The sequence below is a fragment of the Psammomys obesus genome, unplaced genomic scaffold (assembly GCF_907164565.1).
Source record: "Psammomys obesus unplaced genomic scaffold, mPsaObe1.curated_primary_1811, whole genome shotgun sequence".
NCBI classification, from domain to species: Eukaryota; Metazoa; Chordata; class Mammalia; order Rodentia; family Muridae; genus Psammomys; species Psammomys obesus.
The window spans coordinates 15,278,381-15,293,418 of record NW_026585504.1 but is presented as its reverse complement, the minus strand read 5'-3'; the positions used below and the strand labels follow the sequence as shown (position 1 = coordinate 15,293,418).

The following is a 15,038-nucleotide window of genomic DNA, read 5'->3' as shown; positions in this document are numbered from 1 at the left end:
GGAGCGAGACTAGGTGGCCGGGCCCCTCCGTCTCAGAATTGGCGGGTGCTCGGCATGCCCCGCCCTTGTCTGGCTGTGCCGACGCTAGGGCGGTGAGTGGTGAAACCAGGCGAGGAGGCCCAACCCACCTGTCTCGGGATTGGCCGAGGCTCAGCGGGCCCCGCCCCCGTCGGAAGTGCTGCTCCTGCTTGGGTGGGAGCGTTCGGGGAACCGAGAGGGTGGAGCGAGGCGAGGAGGCCCACCCCGTCTGTCTCGGGATTGGCCGAGGCTCGGCGGGCCCCGCCCCCTCGGGCGAGGCTGGCCCTGCAGCCGGGAGGAGCACGGGGCGGGCGGGCCAGTCTGTGGCTGTGGCTGTGCCAGTGCCTGGTCTGTTCGCTGGATGCCTGCCAGGGATGCTTCCTCTGGACCGCTGTGTGGGTCTTGGGTTGTGGCGGAGGGATGGCGAACGTGCGGGTGGCCGTGAGGGTCCGGCCTCTCAGCAAGCGGTGAGTGTGGCAGGAGGGGGCGTCTGAGGCGTCAAGTGAACTGAGAGGGGCGCGAGATCCCTGTCTTCCTCGCGGTGGACTGGAGCGAAGGAAAAAAATAAGACACACAGTGCCCCGAGGGCTCAGGGGCCTGAAGGCCTGAAGGGTCAGGGCATCGCGTCCTAGGAGAGAGCAGTTCCTGTGGCTCCGGGGTCGCTGCCCTGTGTGCACGTTCGTGGTGTCCGGCTAACGGGAGTTTTAGGGACCCTGGCTCAGGCTTGGTGTTCTACTTAGTAGGGCCTTTCTCACGCAGCATGACGTAAGGTGCACAGGGATGGGCGTCCCCACTCCTCTTAGTATCCCGGGAGTACCCAAGTGAGGACTGGAGTTCATATATACACACCGTGAGGACGTAGGAAAAAGAATCGTCAGGATATGGGAGGGAAATTGAGATCCAGATAGACTGTTTTCATCCTGTGTTTAACAGCTGACATGATTTAAGAACGGAACTGTGACAGAGGGGAAGTTACTCCAAATGTCTATTCCTGGCGCCCTCAGTGCCTGTGACTGATTCTGCACCTCTCGACCTTTGAGGCAGCCAGAGTGTAGCTGTGTATTTCGTCCTTTTTTCCACTTCACCTGGGAAATCAGAGAAGGCTTTGGTGTAAGAGTTGGTGTCTGAACTGTTTTGAATGATATTTGAGTTTTCTGACAGGTAAAGGGAAGTGTAGGGATTGGAAAGGGACGAGGGTAGGGCTTACAGCTGGGATATACAAAGTGAATAAATTGTAATAAATAAACACTTATATTAAAAGGGGGGGAGTGTAGAGCTCTCTGAAGTAAGAACAGGAAGGGAAAGCAAAGTTAGGCTGTTAGTGTGTAGGTGGAAGCCTTGGACACCTGCTTGGATAGAAGCAGGAGAGTGATCGGTGATAAAATTGGCAGAGTGTGGTTCTAGAACAGTTGATATATATTGGAATTGGTAGCTTATTTTTAAATGTCTGGTACACAAGCTGACTTGGTAAATGGAGACAGAGGTCAAAAAAGGCATCGTCTCTTATGACAAAAATGGTACCATGTGGAGTTAGGCTTGTCCTTGTAGAGGCCATTTGCTTGGAAAAGTTTTGACAGAACGATAACAGTGAGATAGGGGGAACACACAAGAAGAGTGTACCCCAAACTGCTGCGTTTGGATTGGCAAATGGTTTTTAAACATCTAGCTTTGAATGTGGTGATTCAGGGCTGGGGGCTTTCTGGGAGCAGCTGCTATCCAGGAGAGAGTAGTTGCTGGTAGATGTCTTTCTTTCCAAGCTGTTTTTAGGGTTCTCAGGATAGCAGCATTGACCACTTTTAACTTTTTATCCTAGGAAACCAGGGCTTTCAAATAGCATGGATTAGATTAAGAAACGATGTTGAAATACCTTTGTTATGTGTAGTGATTGCTAAGAATAACATATCTCATCCAACAAAAATGAAGAACAATCAGGAAACTTACTTTTAGCTCCAGTGAGGAGGCTGGCGGGAAAGTGACCGATTGTCAAGCCTCCTGATCTCCAGGTGTGAGCAGATTTTTAGCAGCCTGCAGATTCACAACCATAGATTCAGAGGTAGTTATGTAAGCATTCAGTGTGATCTCAGCTAAGAAATCTAGACCAGACGTTCCCCAATTCCCACAGAATTCTGCAATGAATTCTGTTCATTGAAGCTGGTTTGCATGTGCAGAATCTGCTGATTATGTAGCCTGTTCCAACCTTCAAGTAAGTCATCAGCCTAAGCTTACATTAGTTTTTCCAAATGAGAATATGGTCTTGTTTAAGTTCTAAAAGCAGGGTTTGATTTACTACACCACGCTGCTCCTCTGCAAGATGCTCAAAATTGCTCCTTTGTCCTATAGGACTGGGGAAAACCTTGAATAAAATAACAGCACAGTCCTACCCTTGACCTTAGTTGTCTCCCATAAACAGAAATTCTGTTTGTCATTTTGAGATGCCGTCCTTGTCAATTCAAACTCATCCACCACTGAAGAACATATCTACCAATCCTGTACTCTGCCCCACTGCCCTGTGCTTTTCACATGATACATTAATTTTTTCCACCTTCTGTTTTTTAATCTATAAAATAGGAATAACCATGTCAATATTTTACAAAACACTTTATTAGCATGTGTTTAGTTATATGAAATAATGGGCTTCATTATGACATTTTCACATATGTGTACAATGAACTTCGATCATATTTCTTTTCTGTTACCTTCTCATGTCCAATCAGGTGTTAGTCATAGGGTTGTTTTTTTTTTTTTTTGTTGTTGTTTTTTTTTTTTTTTTTTTTTTTTTTTTTTTTTTTTTTTTTTTTTTTTAGTGATTATTTTTATTCTTATGACCTCTTTTCTATCTGTTCCTTTCTTTTTTGAGTTTAAAAAATAAACACAAAGCCAGGTCTGGTGGCGCAGCCTGTAATGCCAGCACTCAGGGAGGAAGAGGCAGATGGATCTCTGGGGCCAGCCTGGTCTACAAAGCAAGTCCAGGACAGCCAAGGCTACACAAAGAAACCTTGTGTCAGAAAACCAAAAGAAGAAAAGGAAGGAGAAGAAGAGTACAAATATATAGCCTCTCAGCTATATTCTCCTCTAGGACAGTGGTTTTCAATTTACAGCATACATCAAATCTCTCCGAAGAGCTGGTTATCATCCACTCCTCCAAACATTTGAAATAACTGAGCTTTCTCCTATTCTTAATTTTGATGTAGGCAGCCTGTAAACTTACTTCTATCTAAAACCTATGACTCTGAAGATGGATTCTGTTGATAGGCTCCATGGCTAGTGGTAGTGTGGCTGCTTTGCCTTGCTTGGGGCTTTTCATTAATAGGACTAAGTTGAACCCATTAAAGCCAGCTGCTGCTGCTATTGCTGCTGCTGCTGCTGTTGCTACTGCTCCTCTTCCTCCTTTTTCTTCTTCTTCTTTCTCTTCTTCTTTCTCCTTTTCCTTCTTCCTCTTCCTCACCCTTTTTCTCACCTTATCTCTTTCCTTCTCCTCCTCCTCCTTCTCCTCTTCCTTCTCTTCATTCTCCTCTTTCCTCCTCCTCTTCCATCTTCTCCTCCTTCCTCTCTTTCTCCTCCTTTTTTCTTCTCCTCCTCTTTCTTCTTCTTCCTTCTCCTTTTCCTCCTTCCTTCCTTCCTTCCTTCCTTCTTTCTCTTCTTCCTCTTCTTCTTTTCCTTCTCCTCCTCCTTTTTCCTCTGCCTATGCTGGGATTTTAGGCATGTGCCACCGAGCCCGGCCCGAAGCCAGCTTTCTGCCCTCTCAAAATTTAATGCCAGCATTTCTGTAGATGAGCAGAGTGTTTGGGAGCAATTTTATCTTCTTATGAACTGATGATCTTGGGAGATTAGGAACATCTCTGGAGTTAGGGTATGCCTGAGTGGTAAAACACTTTGCCTAGATGTATGAGACCCTGGGTTCGGTCCCCTTCACCACAAAAGAATACCTCTCCTTTCTCAGGTACTGTCTTCTGTAAAGTGGACAAGAAAGTACATCAAGGCCTTAAGAGGAAAAAAATCCAACTCAAACTTAAATTTCAGTGACAAAAGTGCCACTTAGTTAGTAAAAAGTTTTGGTTTTTGTTTTTTTAGATCTAGGGCTTTGTTCCAGATACAGCCTTAGCTGGAGGTCTTTGTTATGAAAAATGTGGTCTTCAGGTGTATGGGTCATCAGAATTAGCTTATTAAATAAGCCTATTAAAATGAATGTCGTTAAGCCCTCCCCTTCTCCCGCGCCCTGCAAAAAAGAACTTTAAATAAATGTAAAGGGTGGTTAGTTGCTAGTAGTATTACCATGCAAAGGCAATATAGGAAGATTCTTTAAGTACCTTGGCCTTCACTCTGACTTCAGATGTAAAAGTATGGCCAATGTGTCAGCAGAGAGGACGCCAATGCTCTTTGTTCAGTGGTCTAGAGACAATGAGAAGTTGTGTCATGTGCTGGGCCAAAGATATTTTCCAAGCCTAATTTTTAAATTATAGTTAAGGATCAGACAAATCTGGATGTAAATCCCATTTCTACAGGTCCTGGCTGGGTGACCTTGAACAAGTTACATAATTCCTCTAGGAGAGCAGGGTGGATGGGTAAATTACAATATCTATATCTAATATGGTGTTTTATACACAGAAGATCACCAGAGTAAGTGGTGGTGATGGTTAGTGATTCCAGAGTCAAAGCGTACTGATCTCGGAAGTTACGCTCCTTAAAGGAGGCATTCTATGCTCTCAGCTGTTTATGAAGACAGTCATTTCACTTATGGGGACAGGATCGAGAGTAGGGGAACTAATAATTTATTGTTTTTGTTTGTTTGCTTGCTTGCTTTGTGTGTGTGTTTTAAGTAGGTGTCAGATGTAGTGGCACATGCTTGTCGTTCTAACATTTGGGAAGATCAGGCAGGAGGATCAGAAGCTCAAAGTCATCCTTGGCTAAAGTGTGAACTTGGGGCAGGTTGGGCTACCTGAGAATCTGCCTCAGAAAACAAAACAAAAAGTGTTTCTTCTAATTTGAATTCTGTTCTTATTTCTTAGGGAGACCAAAGAAGGGGGAAGAATTATTGTGGAAGTTGATGACAAAGTGGCAAAAATCAGGAATGTAAAGGTAAGCCTGGAATTGTGTTTGATTTTCTATTAAGAACTATTATAATTAAAGGGGCCTCTTGGGGTGTATAACATACGAGAGAGCAGGAGATGGAAGAGAATTGTGGAGAAAGCTTGGATCAATCATAAAGCAAATAAACAACAAAAGAATTGCATTTATAGTCCAGAAGATGTATTTGTTCCATGCTCTGGTAACTAGAACGGTGCAGCTGTTTTGGAAACTGGTTAGCAGCTGCTTTGAAACTAAACCCAGGGGATGTAATAGGGGCTGTGATTATCTCAACTCATGTCAGGAATAATTTGTGTGTCTATCTAACTCACCCAGCCACCAGTTAAACTTTATCCTGAGCCCCTCCACTGATAGTACTTTATCCAGGGCATTATTAGGAATTTGAGTATTTACATGGCAATGCAAGGTTTGTTTTGGCCATAATGTGGTCTGGACATCAGACATCAGCCTTCAGATCCCAGAAGGGAGTTAGTCACTGGCCTGAGCCTTCTTGCAGGTTTTCTTCCACTACTTAACTTTGGAGCACAATTGGACAGACACAGGGAACTTCTTTCTGTCTTCCTCCGCCCCTTCTAGAAGTCAACTTCCTCTACCCTTCCTCAAACAGAAGATGAATGAGTTCTTTTGTGGATCTTGAGCCATGGAAAGAAGCCAGGAAGATGATCACCAGAGAGCTGCTGTAGGTAGCATGAGGAGTGAGCCAGCATTCCCAATAACTGAGGCAGAGTGAAGGTTATCTAGACCCCAAGCCTCAGAGCTATGCCCTCTCTCGTGTTACTTCTGAGATATGTTTTTTTTTCTCTTGTCATTAGCTCTTGTTAAAAGAGAATCAGCCCTGCCAAAGTTTAGACAGGCACTCCTGAGGACAAAGGGCCTTTCATTCCCTGCCTTCTCTTGCTTATCTCTCTTGCTAATCACTTCAGCTGTTTTGTTGTAAGATCTCATACTTTTGGGTCTAGAGAATGAAGCTTAACCAAGAGCAAACATTTTTTTAATTTTATTTTTAAAGTTATTTTTAATTAAATTTTTATTTTTATATTAATTACAGTTTATTCACTTTGTATCCCAGCTGTAGCCCCCTCTCTCTTCCTCTCCCAATCCCACCATTCCTCTCTCCCTCATCTGCTCCTATGCCCCTCTTCAAGTCCACGGATAGGGGAGGTCCTCCTGCCCTTCCCTCTGATCCTAGCTTATCCAGTCTCATCAGAACTGGCTGTATTGTCCTCCTCTGTGGCCTGGCAAGGCTGCTCTCCCATCAGGAGAACACCTGGTTTTTACAAGATATTTATTATTTTATGTGTACGGGTGTTGTGCCTACATGTATGTCTGTGGACCTTGTGTGTGCCTCATGCCCTAAGAAGCCAGAAGAGGGCATCAGATTCCCTGGGCCTGGAGTTACAGATGGTGATGAGCTGCCAAGTAGATGCTGGGAATCAAAGCCAGGTCCTCTGGAAGAGCAGCCAGTGCTCTTCACCTCTGAGCCATGTCTATAGTCCCCAAGAACAAACTTTAGTTTGCCTTCCACACACCTCCCCAGCTATTGACTTCCCTGAGGCCAGTTATCTGTGGAGGAACTCTTTGGGTCTTTCTTTGTTCCTACTGAAATGGAGACAGGCGGCTCCATCCTTTTGAGGCTGTTGTAAACATTCTGGAAGTTAGTCCAGGTCTCTGTAATTGCAGGGAGACATAATCAAGAACCACTGTCCAATGACCCAACAGGGAAGACACTGGGTTCTGTGTTTAATTTTAGGTGGACAGTCGACCAGAGAGCTTTGGAGACACCCGGGAGAAGGTTGTGGCATTTGGCTTTGATTACTGCTATTGGTCAGTCAATCCGGAGGACCCTCGATACGCATCTCAGGAAGTGGTAATGCCATTTCTCCTTTATTCTCCTTCTTAGGAATGTTTGCTGTAAATTTACTTTTTGAGATTATTATGGCAACCAGGTGTGGTGGCACATGCCTGTAATCCCAGCACTCAGGGAAGCAGAGGCAGGCAGATCTCTGTGAGTTCAAGGCTAGCCTGATCTTCAAAGGGAGTCTAGGACAGCCAAGGCTACACAGAGAAACCATGTCTTGGGAAACAAAACAAAACTATATATATATATATTGGCAGTTGCAGGCTGGAAATACTCTAATTAGTACTTTAAGCTTTAAAAAAAAAATCTCAATGCAAACTGATTTTCAAGAGAAAAACCTTCTAATATGTTGTGGACCATTTAAGGTTATTTTTATGATAGCATTGTCTCCTCAGTTTTTATAACTGGAATAAATTAGATAAATTAGCATGGAATCTGAGTGATGGTTATTTGTGACGTTAGTTAGAAATGGGAGTGAGTGGCATCGGTTTTTTTGTTTTTTATTGTTTTTTAATCACTCAAAGAGATAGGAGAAGACTGTTTGGTGAAGGTTTGGGAGCTTGGCCAGTGTCCATTTCCAATATAGGCCTTAGTGTGACTCATGTGGGGTTAGTGCAGATAGTCTGCTATTGAAGTAGGTCAGTAGGGCCCACCTCAAACATGGCCTTGAATTATGTAGAGCAGAAGGATTGAGGATCCTAGAGCTGAATATCTTCTTAGGATCTTACCTGTGTACTTGTGCTCCTACACAGAGTGTGAAAGGGCCAGGCAGCTCCTCTGCCAGACTGCAAGAGTGTATAGGAGGTGAATTCCAAAGATCCGCTGGCTGAGGGTTGAGAGGACTAAGGCTTTGCTGGCTCAGGGTGTTGCTGGTCATTTTCTCTATTTCTTGTAGTTCGGTCTGTCTCTTTCTCAAGTTGCTAAGGCAACTAGAGGTGTGACTAGTGCATCTTAAGACATCTTTGTTTCTGGGAAGCAGTAGCATAATATTGTATTGTACTGGTTAAGCACTTCACTATAGAAGGTTCTGCTTTCAGTCCTCTCATGGGAGCAAGCTTTGCTAGACCATAGAAAATCCCAATACTGGCAGTAACTGGGGTACTTTATGACAGTAGAATCCTAAACTAAGGGGAAAAAATATAATATACAAGGCATGGTGGCACATACCTGTGCAAATTTGTGTGGCGAATCTGTGAATACAAACTACCCATTTGTTTCAGAGTTATGGAATGATGCATAAGACCTTATTTTTATTTTTAATTATTTGAATGTGTGTGTGGGGGGAGTTTGTAAACATGAGTGCAGTGTCCCTAGAGGCCAGAAGAGAGTGTCATATCATCTGGAGCTGGAGTTATGGGCACTGGACATGGATGCTGGAATTCAAACTCAAGTCCTCTGTAAGTAAGAGCAGGATGTGTTCTTAACCTCTGAGCCCTCCCCACAGGTCTTTGTTTTTAACTCCAGCAATGTATGTAAGGCACTTCTTACTGGTATTGCAAACACTTCCACTGAGATCTGAAAAACTCCAGGAAAGGAACTACTGCATAAAAACATTGGTCTTTCTCTAACAGAAAGTATGACCATTGTAAGAGCTGCTTCAGACTATCTAAGAGGTTGGCATACGTGTGTCTGGAGTGTGTGTGTAAAAGCACCTTTATTCGCCTGGTTAAGCTGTTGTCTCGGAGGATTATTGCCTCCTTCTGCTAACGTATGCCTCGTTCTGGAAGCTTCTAGCATCCAGTTTAACCTGGACCTAGAATGTTTTCAGCCCCTGAAACTTACTGCCTAGTGAGCTCACCCTTTCTAGTTTTTCTGAGCTCTGGGCTGGCTGGTTCAACTCAGCTGTTCTGACTTAAATTCCTCTAGCAGCTAACTGATTCAATCTGGCTTTTTAAATCAGCCTCTGAATTGTTCTGCTTTGCCTCAAACTAACTCCAGCATTCTTTTCGAATCTCCTGGCTCCTTCTCATTCTCTGGCTCATTCTGTCTTCACCTGTGTCTAGCTTGTTCTTGCTCTGCAGCCTGTTTCTCTATTACTGTCCTGGTAAAACTGCCACTACCACTTCTCTCCTCATTTGCCCCTTAAGTAGTTTCCCTTTCCTCTCTCTTCTGAGAGTTGGGTGTAGCCTATTCTGTCAAATCTTTCTCTGATTTGTCATTATTTCTGACACTGGATTAAACATCACTTTCAAACATGTGGCAATTAAAAGTATTCTACATGTATGTGTAGATATATGTATATATATATATTCACATATATATGTGAACTAGATGTTGACAAGGTGCCACCATTCATAGATAACTGTTAATAAGGTGTCACCATCCATAGATTGAAAGGTGTCATCATTCATAGATAACTGTTAACAAGACGTTAGCATTCAGAGATACCTGTTAACAAGGTATCACCATTCATAGATAAATGTTAATAAGATTTTTACCATTTATTGATTGGTGTTAACAAGAATGTCCCCTAGGGCCAGGTGTGATGACACATGCTTTTAATCCTGTCACTTGGGAGGCAAAGGCAGGCAGATCTCTGTGAATTGGAAGCCAGTCTGGGTTATATTGTGAGGTCCGGGCCAGCTAAGGGCTACACAGTTGAATCCCTGTCGCAAAAACAAAACAACAGGTGTTAATGGTAGTAATTCACAGATACAGAGGTCATGTGATGATTAAGTTCAGTTGTCAGCTTGATGGGCTCTAGAAGCACCTGGTAGACTGGCCTCTGCATTCTGGGCATGCCTGCAGGGATTATCTCAATTAAGGTTAAGGCAGCAGATGCACTCACTGAAAGGCTACCATTCTGTGGACTGGGGTCCTGGGCTACATCAAGAGGAAAAGTAAAGCGAGCACTAACGTTCACTATGTCCTGCTTCCCGTGACCAGCCGCTTCCAGCATCTGCTGTCCTACATTCCCTGCCTTAACCAACTGTAACCTGAACTGTGAGCCAGAGGAAACTTTGTCCATTCTGTCACTTTTGTCAAGGTTTTTAATCATAGCAACAGGAAAAGTAACCAAGATGTTAATAAGAATGGGAGCATAAGAGTTTACCTACTAAGCTAACCCCACAGCCCTAAAGCAGAATCTTACGGCAGATCTTTGATGATCTAAATTGTATTTACACCCTTTTTTAAAATATTTGGACGTTCAGCCAAAATGTTTCTTCAAAATCAATCTGTTTTTCCTGGTGTGAATCTATACTAATGCAAATCTATTTCTGCTCTGAAATTAGACCCAGGTTTGAATTAAGATATAGATACTAGTTTGCTGTCTTACTTTGGACAAGCTATTTAACCTTTCTGTGTCCTATTTGTTATTAGTTACATGTATGTGCATGTATCTGTTGTTACCATTTCTGTGATAGTATATATCTCAGTTATGTGATGAAGGAATTGTTAAAGTAATTATGGTAACTGCCCACCTACTTGGTAGCTATGAGAGTTTTTATGTGCCCTGGCTAAAATCCTGTCATGAGGACTGTTCTCTTGCAGCACATGAGAAATTAGCATACATTTTTTTCCTACCTCTTCCTTGAAGCTGGGTGTTCCTCCTGGGACCAGCATGCTCCACTTGGAAAACTAACTCAACTTCCTCCTTTTGATGAGCCACTGCTAGGATGGGAGTTCTCTGCTGCACACATTGTATTTGCCCTATTGTATGTTTGTAACACTTTCCCTGAGGAATTTAGCTCAGCTCCACCCACCAAGAACGGCCATGGCTGTTCACAACAAACCAGACTGAGTCAACAAAAAGCATGCCCTGCCTTTTGTAAAGCAATCGCCTTTACTCCCCTGGGACTCTTCATTTTAAAATAGTTTGTTATTTGGCCAAAGCACATTACCCAAACACTTGTAACTTTTCCAAATTAAAAATTGTATGGGTGAGGATTTTTTTCTCGTTACAAGCACTGAATCTAAAACTAAAATTTTAGTTTAGTAAAAAGTAGTAGTAAAAAGATGTGGTTTCTGGTATTTTTATACTTCTTTGGTCCTCATAGTACACCGAATACCAAACACCACACAACACCACAGAGTATGTTATTGCAGGCCTTTCGAGAGGAACCAGAGAGTGGAAAGGGAGAGAAAGGGAGGGAGAGAAAACAAGAAAAAATAGAATCCCACCACTTCTGAGAATGTCAGAAACCTGGAGCAGCTTGGAGAGGAAACGCACGTTCCCTAGAACATGATTGTATGCGAGGGACAGTAAAGGAACCACCATAGTGGCCGCTCCATGATATGAGAGAAGGTTTTCCTTGTGGATTAGAATGAGAGAACACCCAGAGACATCTGGCAGAGTCCAGAGCAGAGAGAAAGAGAAGTAGATGCAGTGTGGCTAGGGCTATCTTCAAGAGAAGGGGGTCAACTGGGGGGGAGGGGGCAGGGTGTTGGGAGGGGTGATATCTGGAAGAGCCTGGGGGGCTAGAATAATGCAGGAGGAGTAGGGGAGGTGAGAAATGCCAGGAGACTATCATGCAGGCTGTGAAATGAAGAAAGGACAGACACGGGGTGCAGAAAGGCTAGGCCTGCAGGGCCATGTGTTCTGATGGAATTGCACTAGCAGGAGCCTGAAATCCCATGGAGCTTATTTTTATCCATCTGAATTGAGGAAGTGGTTTATTGTATACAACTGAACAAGGAGGCAGGTTTAGCCAAACTTAGTAAGAGGTTTCTATAGGGAAGTAGTTTTAGGCTGCAGTCACTCAGGAGGAGGACGCTGTGGTGGACAGTTTCTATAGACACTGGTTTTAGCTGAAGGCAGACATTTTTGATATCCATACTTGGACCAGATGTGGGCTTTGCTGTTCCCATGGGTTGGAGACATTGGGGTCCTTGGCATGGCTGTATTCATGTCAAAATACACATTCATTCAGGACTTTATCTACTCCCCAGAGGTCCTGATCCTGCTATAGAGATGAGATAGATGACCTTGACTTTCTGGCCTTCCTGCTTTCACCTCTGGAGTGCTAGGATAACAAGTAAGAACCACCAAGCCTGTTTTTATACAGGGATGGGGATCAAACCCAGGGCTTTCATGCATGCTAGCAAGGACTCTACCAACTAATGTGTATTCCTAGCCTAAAGAAACTTATTTTAAAGATGAAGACCTAGACACAGAGCAAGTCATTAAGTCAGACTCTCCCTCACACGTGCATGCATTTTTTGCAAATTCAGAATTGTCCTCACATTGCAGGGAAATGTCTGCCGCTTGTGGTGTTGGTAGGCAGACACCGTGAACTGCAACACAAAGGTCCCGGTATGGCTGGTAGTATGCTGTTAGCCCAGCCCTAACCCCAGCTGTGTACTGAATCAAGGAGAGAAAAAATGGCACTATTGCCATCTCGAATGAGGAGGGATATGGAGCACCCGTTACTGGTTCTCTCGTGGGACCAGGGTTTGATTCCGTGCTACTGTCACAGAAGCAGCACTTCTGTCTGGGAGCCCCACTCTTACAAAATGAAGACGGGGTCTGTTATCTGCCACTTCAAGAAAGTAAGGATATGGGGAGGAGTCTGGTCTTTACTTCTTCTATGTCTTTGGAATCTACTGAACTTGGAGAGTGAATGAAAGCTTTGGGAAAAGAATAAAGAAGATGAGAAAGTGACAGAAACTGAAAAGGGATTTTGGAGGCCCAGCAGGAGCAGGAAATATAAAGAAGGAACTAAAATGGAATGGAACAGAGAGCTCACTGGCACCGTTAGAATTCCATTACTTTCCAGAGTTGTTATAGCTCCATTTCAGTGTATCTTTGGGCTCTGACAGAGTGTCTTCTAAAGGTCACGCGACTGAGTGATAGAACCAACAATCAGACCCTTGGCTGCTGACAGCAGAGTCCAGGCTTGCACACACAGCACCCTTCACAGTTTTGTTCCTGTATTTTCAGGGCCACACACCTTAAATGATCATTTAATGACTAGCAAACTAATTGTTCAATTACTTTGGTAGATGACAGATAAGATAAAACTGCCTTCTTTTTTCAAAGATGGCTTTATTTTAAATTATGTTTGTGTGTGGGCATATATGCACACGAAGGCGAGTATCCGTGGAGGCCTGAAGAGGTCGTTGGATGCCCTGGAGCTGGGGTTACAAGTGGTGTTGAGCAGCACTATGTGTGCAGGGACCTGAACGTGGGTCACTTTGGAGAGCAGCAAGCACTGGGGCTGGAGGGATGGCTCCGCGGTTAAGAGCATTTGTTGCTCCGTCCAAAGGACTCAGGTTCTATTTCTAGCACCCACAGGGCAGCTCATCAACGCCTGTAACTCTAGTTCCAGGGGATCCAATGAGCTCTTCTGGCATCTGAGAGTAGTGTGCACAGGCACGCAGGCAGGCAAAACACATAAAAACAATAAAATGTTTTTAAAAGGCAGACTTTTTTTTTTAAACCATTCAACATTCAGAATTGATTCTAGTACTTTTCTTATGTGCCAGACACACAATTCTGCACAGAGCTGCATCGCCAGCCTCACCTTCTTGAATCTTGTTGCCCATTGTAAGACATCATTCCAGCCGTTTTGGTTCTAGAAGCACAGATGTCAGAGTTTCTCTGCACCCCCTTCTTCTGGCTCATGCATGTGCTGGGGGAGCTCAGCCATGTGTGGGTGTCAGAGCATTTTCTCATGAATATTTGCGGAGCGATGTACATTCCATCCTAGTGTTGTTTCTTTCCATTCACGATAGAGACAGAAGTAGAGGGAGAGAAGTCTACAAGAAAAAGCCTTTTTGTGCAGCACTTGGATGGGTTCTGCAGGCCTGAGAGGGGGAGGGAGACACACGCGACCTTTCATTGCAGCTTGTTCCCTCTGCCAGCAGCACAGCTGCTCAGTTCCGCAAGCATGGCCTTGTGCTGGACTTGGAAGGAATAAGGTCATTGTTTTGGCTCTGTCTAACTTGTTTTCCCCCCTTCTCTAAACATAACTGTGACTCTTAGAAGATTAGCTTCTAGACTCATAGAAACATCTGAAGAACAGAGTTCCCTGACACTAGAGGTTGTTGCTGGTACCAAATTCCTATACAAAAATAGACAGGGAAACTGGAGAATTCTTTTAAAATACAAAAAGTAGTTTGAAGTGGCTTTTTTTGTTGTTGTTGTTTTGTTTTGTTCTGTTTTTCTCGTGAGTCAAGGGTAATAAGAATTCTGGTAATACTTGAAGCCCTGGAGTTCTGGGCTGAAAAGGGGTTATCTGTGAGGGAGGAATTCCTGACAGACAGTTTTCCTTGATGTTTCCCAGGCCAGTCTCACTTGCATCTGCTGAGAACTGGTCTTAGGCTTTCATCCTGCTCCTCACACTTGGGCTTGTTCTGAGGTCCAATGGGATTGTCATTTGATTAAAGAAGAAACACTTGATGATGGTAATCACTGCTTTGAAGAGTCTTTGTGGAAAAGTGATTTGAAAGATCATCCAAAGAGTAGAAAGTAGCCCTTTAAAAAAACAAAACAAAACAAAGCAAAGTTCTCTTTTATTTATATGCACATGCCACTGAGTTTCTGTGGAGGTTGGAGGACAACTTTTTAGAGTCGGCTTTTTCTATCCATATGTGTGTTCTGTGCACTGAACTCAAAAGTCGCTAGGCTGGTGTGCCAAGAGCCTTTCCGTTTTGCTAGCCCCAATGGTAGCTTTTTTATTTTATTTTTTTCCTGCCCGGAATCCTTTTGTAGACCAGGCTGGCCTCGAACTCCCAGAGGTCTGCCTGCCTCTGCCTCCCCAAGTGCTGGGATTACAGGTGTGCACCACTACCCCGCCCAAAAGTGGCCTATTAAGCAAAGTATCTATATATCTATCACAGTAGACAGTTGTGTCCGGGCTTCCTCTGAGGAAGCTCTTGCTCAGACTTCCCAGGTGCTAATCTGCCTTCACACTTGTGGAGCAAGCCTGGTCTAAGTCAGCACTGTTGCAATAGTCTTCTGTTCAGAGAGCCAGCACAGCTGATCAACCAAAAGGCCCTTCTTTTGGGGGAATGGAGTTGGGAGAGATGATGTCATGATGTCACATAGGATGGCCCTGACCTTTTAGACTTCCTGTGTTGGTGCTCGATGATAGGCACAAACTAACACAGCTAGCACACAGGGCTCCTAAGGGCA

At 44.0% G+C, this 15,038-nt stretch overlaps 1 protein-coding gene across 3 annotated transcripts in view; it reads left to right on the top strand.

Moving 5' to 3' along the window:
• The first annotated feature begins 360 nt into the window (after nucleotides 1–360).
• Stard9 (StAR related lipid transfer domain containing 9) overlaps nucleotides 361–15,038 on the top strand; it is a 91,475-nt gene continuing 76,797 nt past the window's right edge. For 2 of the 3 annotated variants that reach the window (XM_055628656.1, XM_055628489.1), the window contains exons 1-3: nucleotides 361–485; nucleotides 5,025–5,094; nucleotides 6,854–6,970. In XM_055628656.1, the coding sequence (XP_055484631.1) occupies nucleotides 439–485; nucleotides 5,025–5,094; nucleotides 6,854–6,970 (234 nt within the window). In that variant the 5' untranslated portion in view covers nucleotides 361–438. Of the gene's footprint in view, nucleotides 486–5,024; nucleotides 5,095–5,721; nucleotides 5,783–6,853; nucleotides 6,971–15,038 lie in introns of those variants that run through there. The other variant, XM_055628579.1, reaches the window with a different exon arrangement.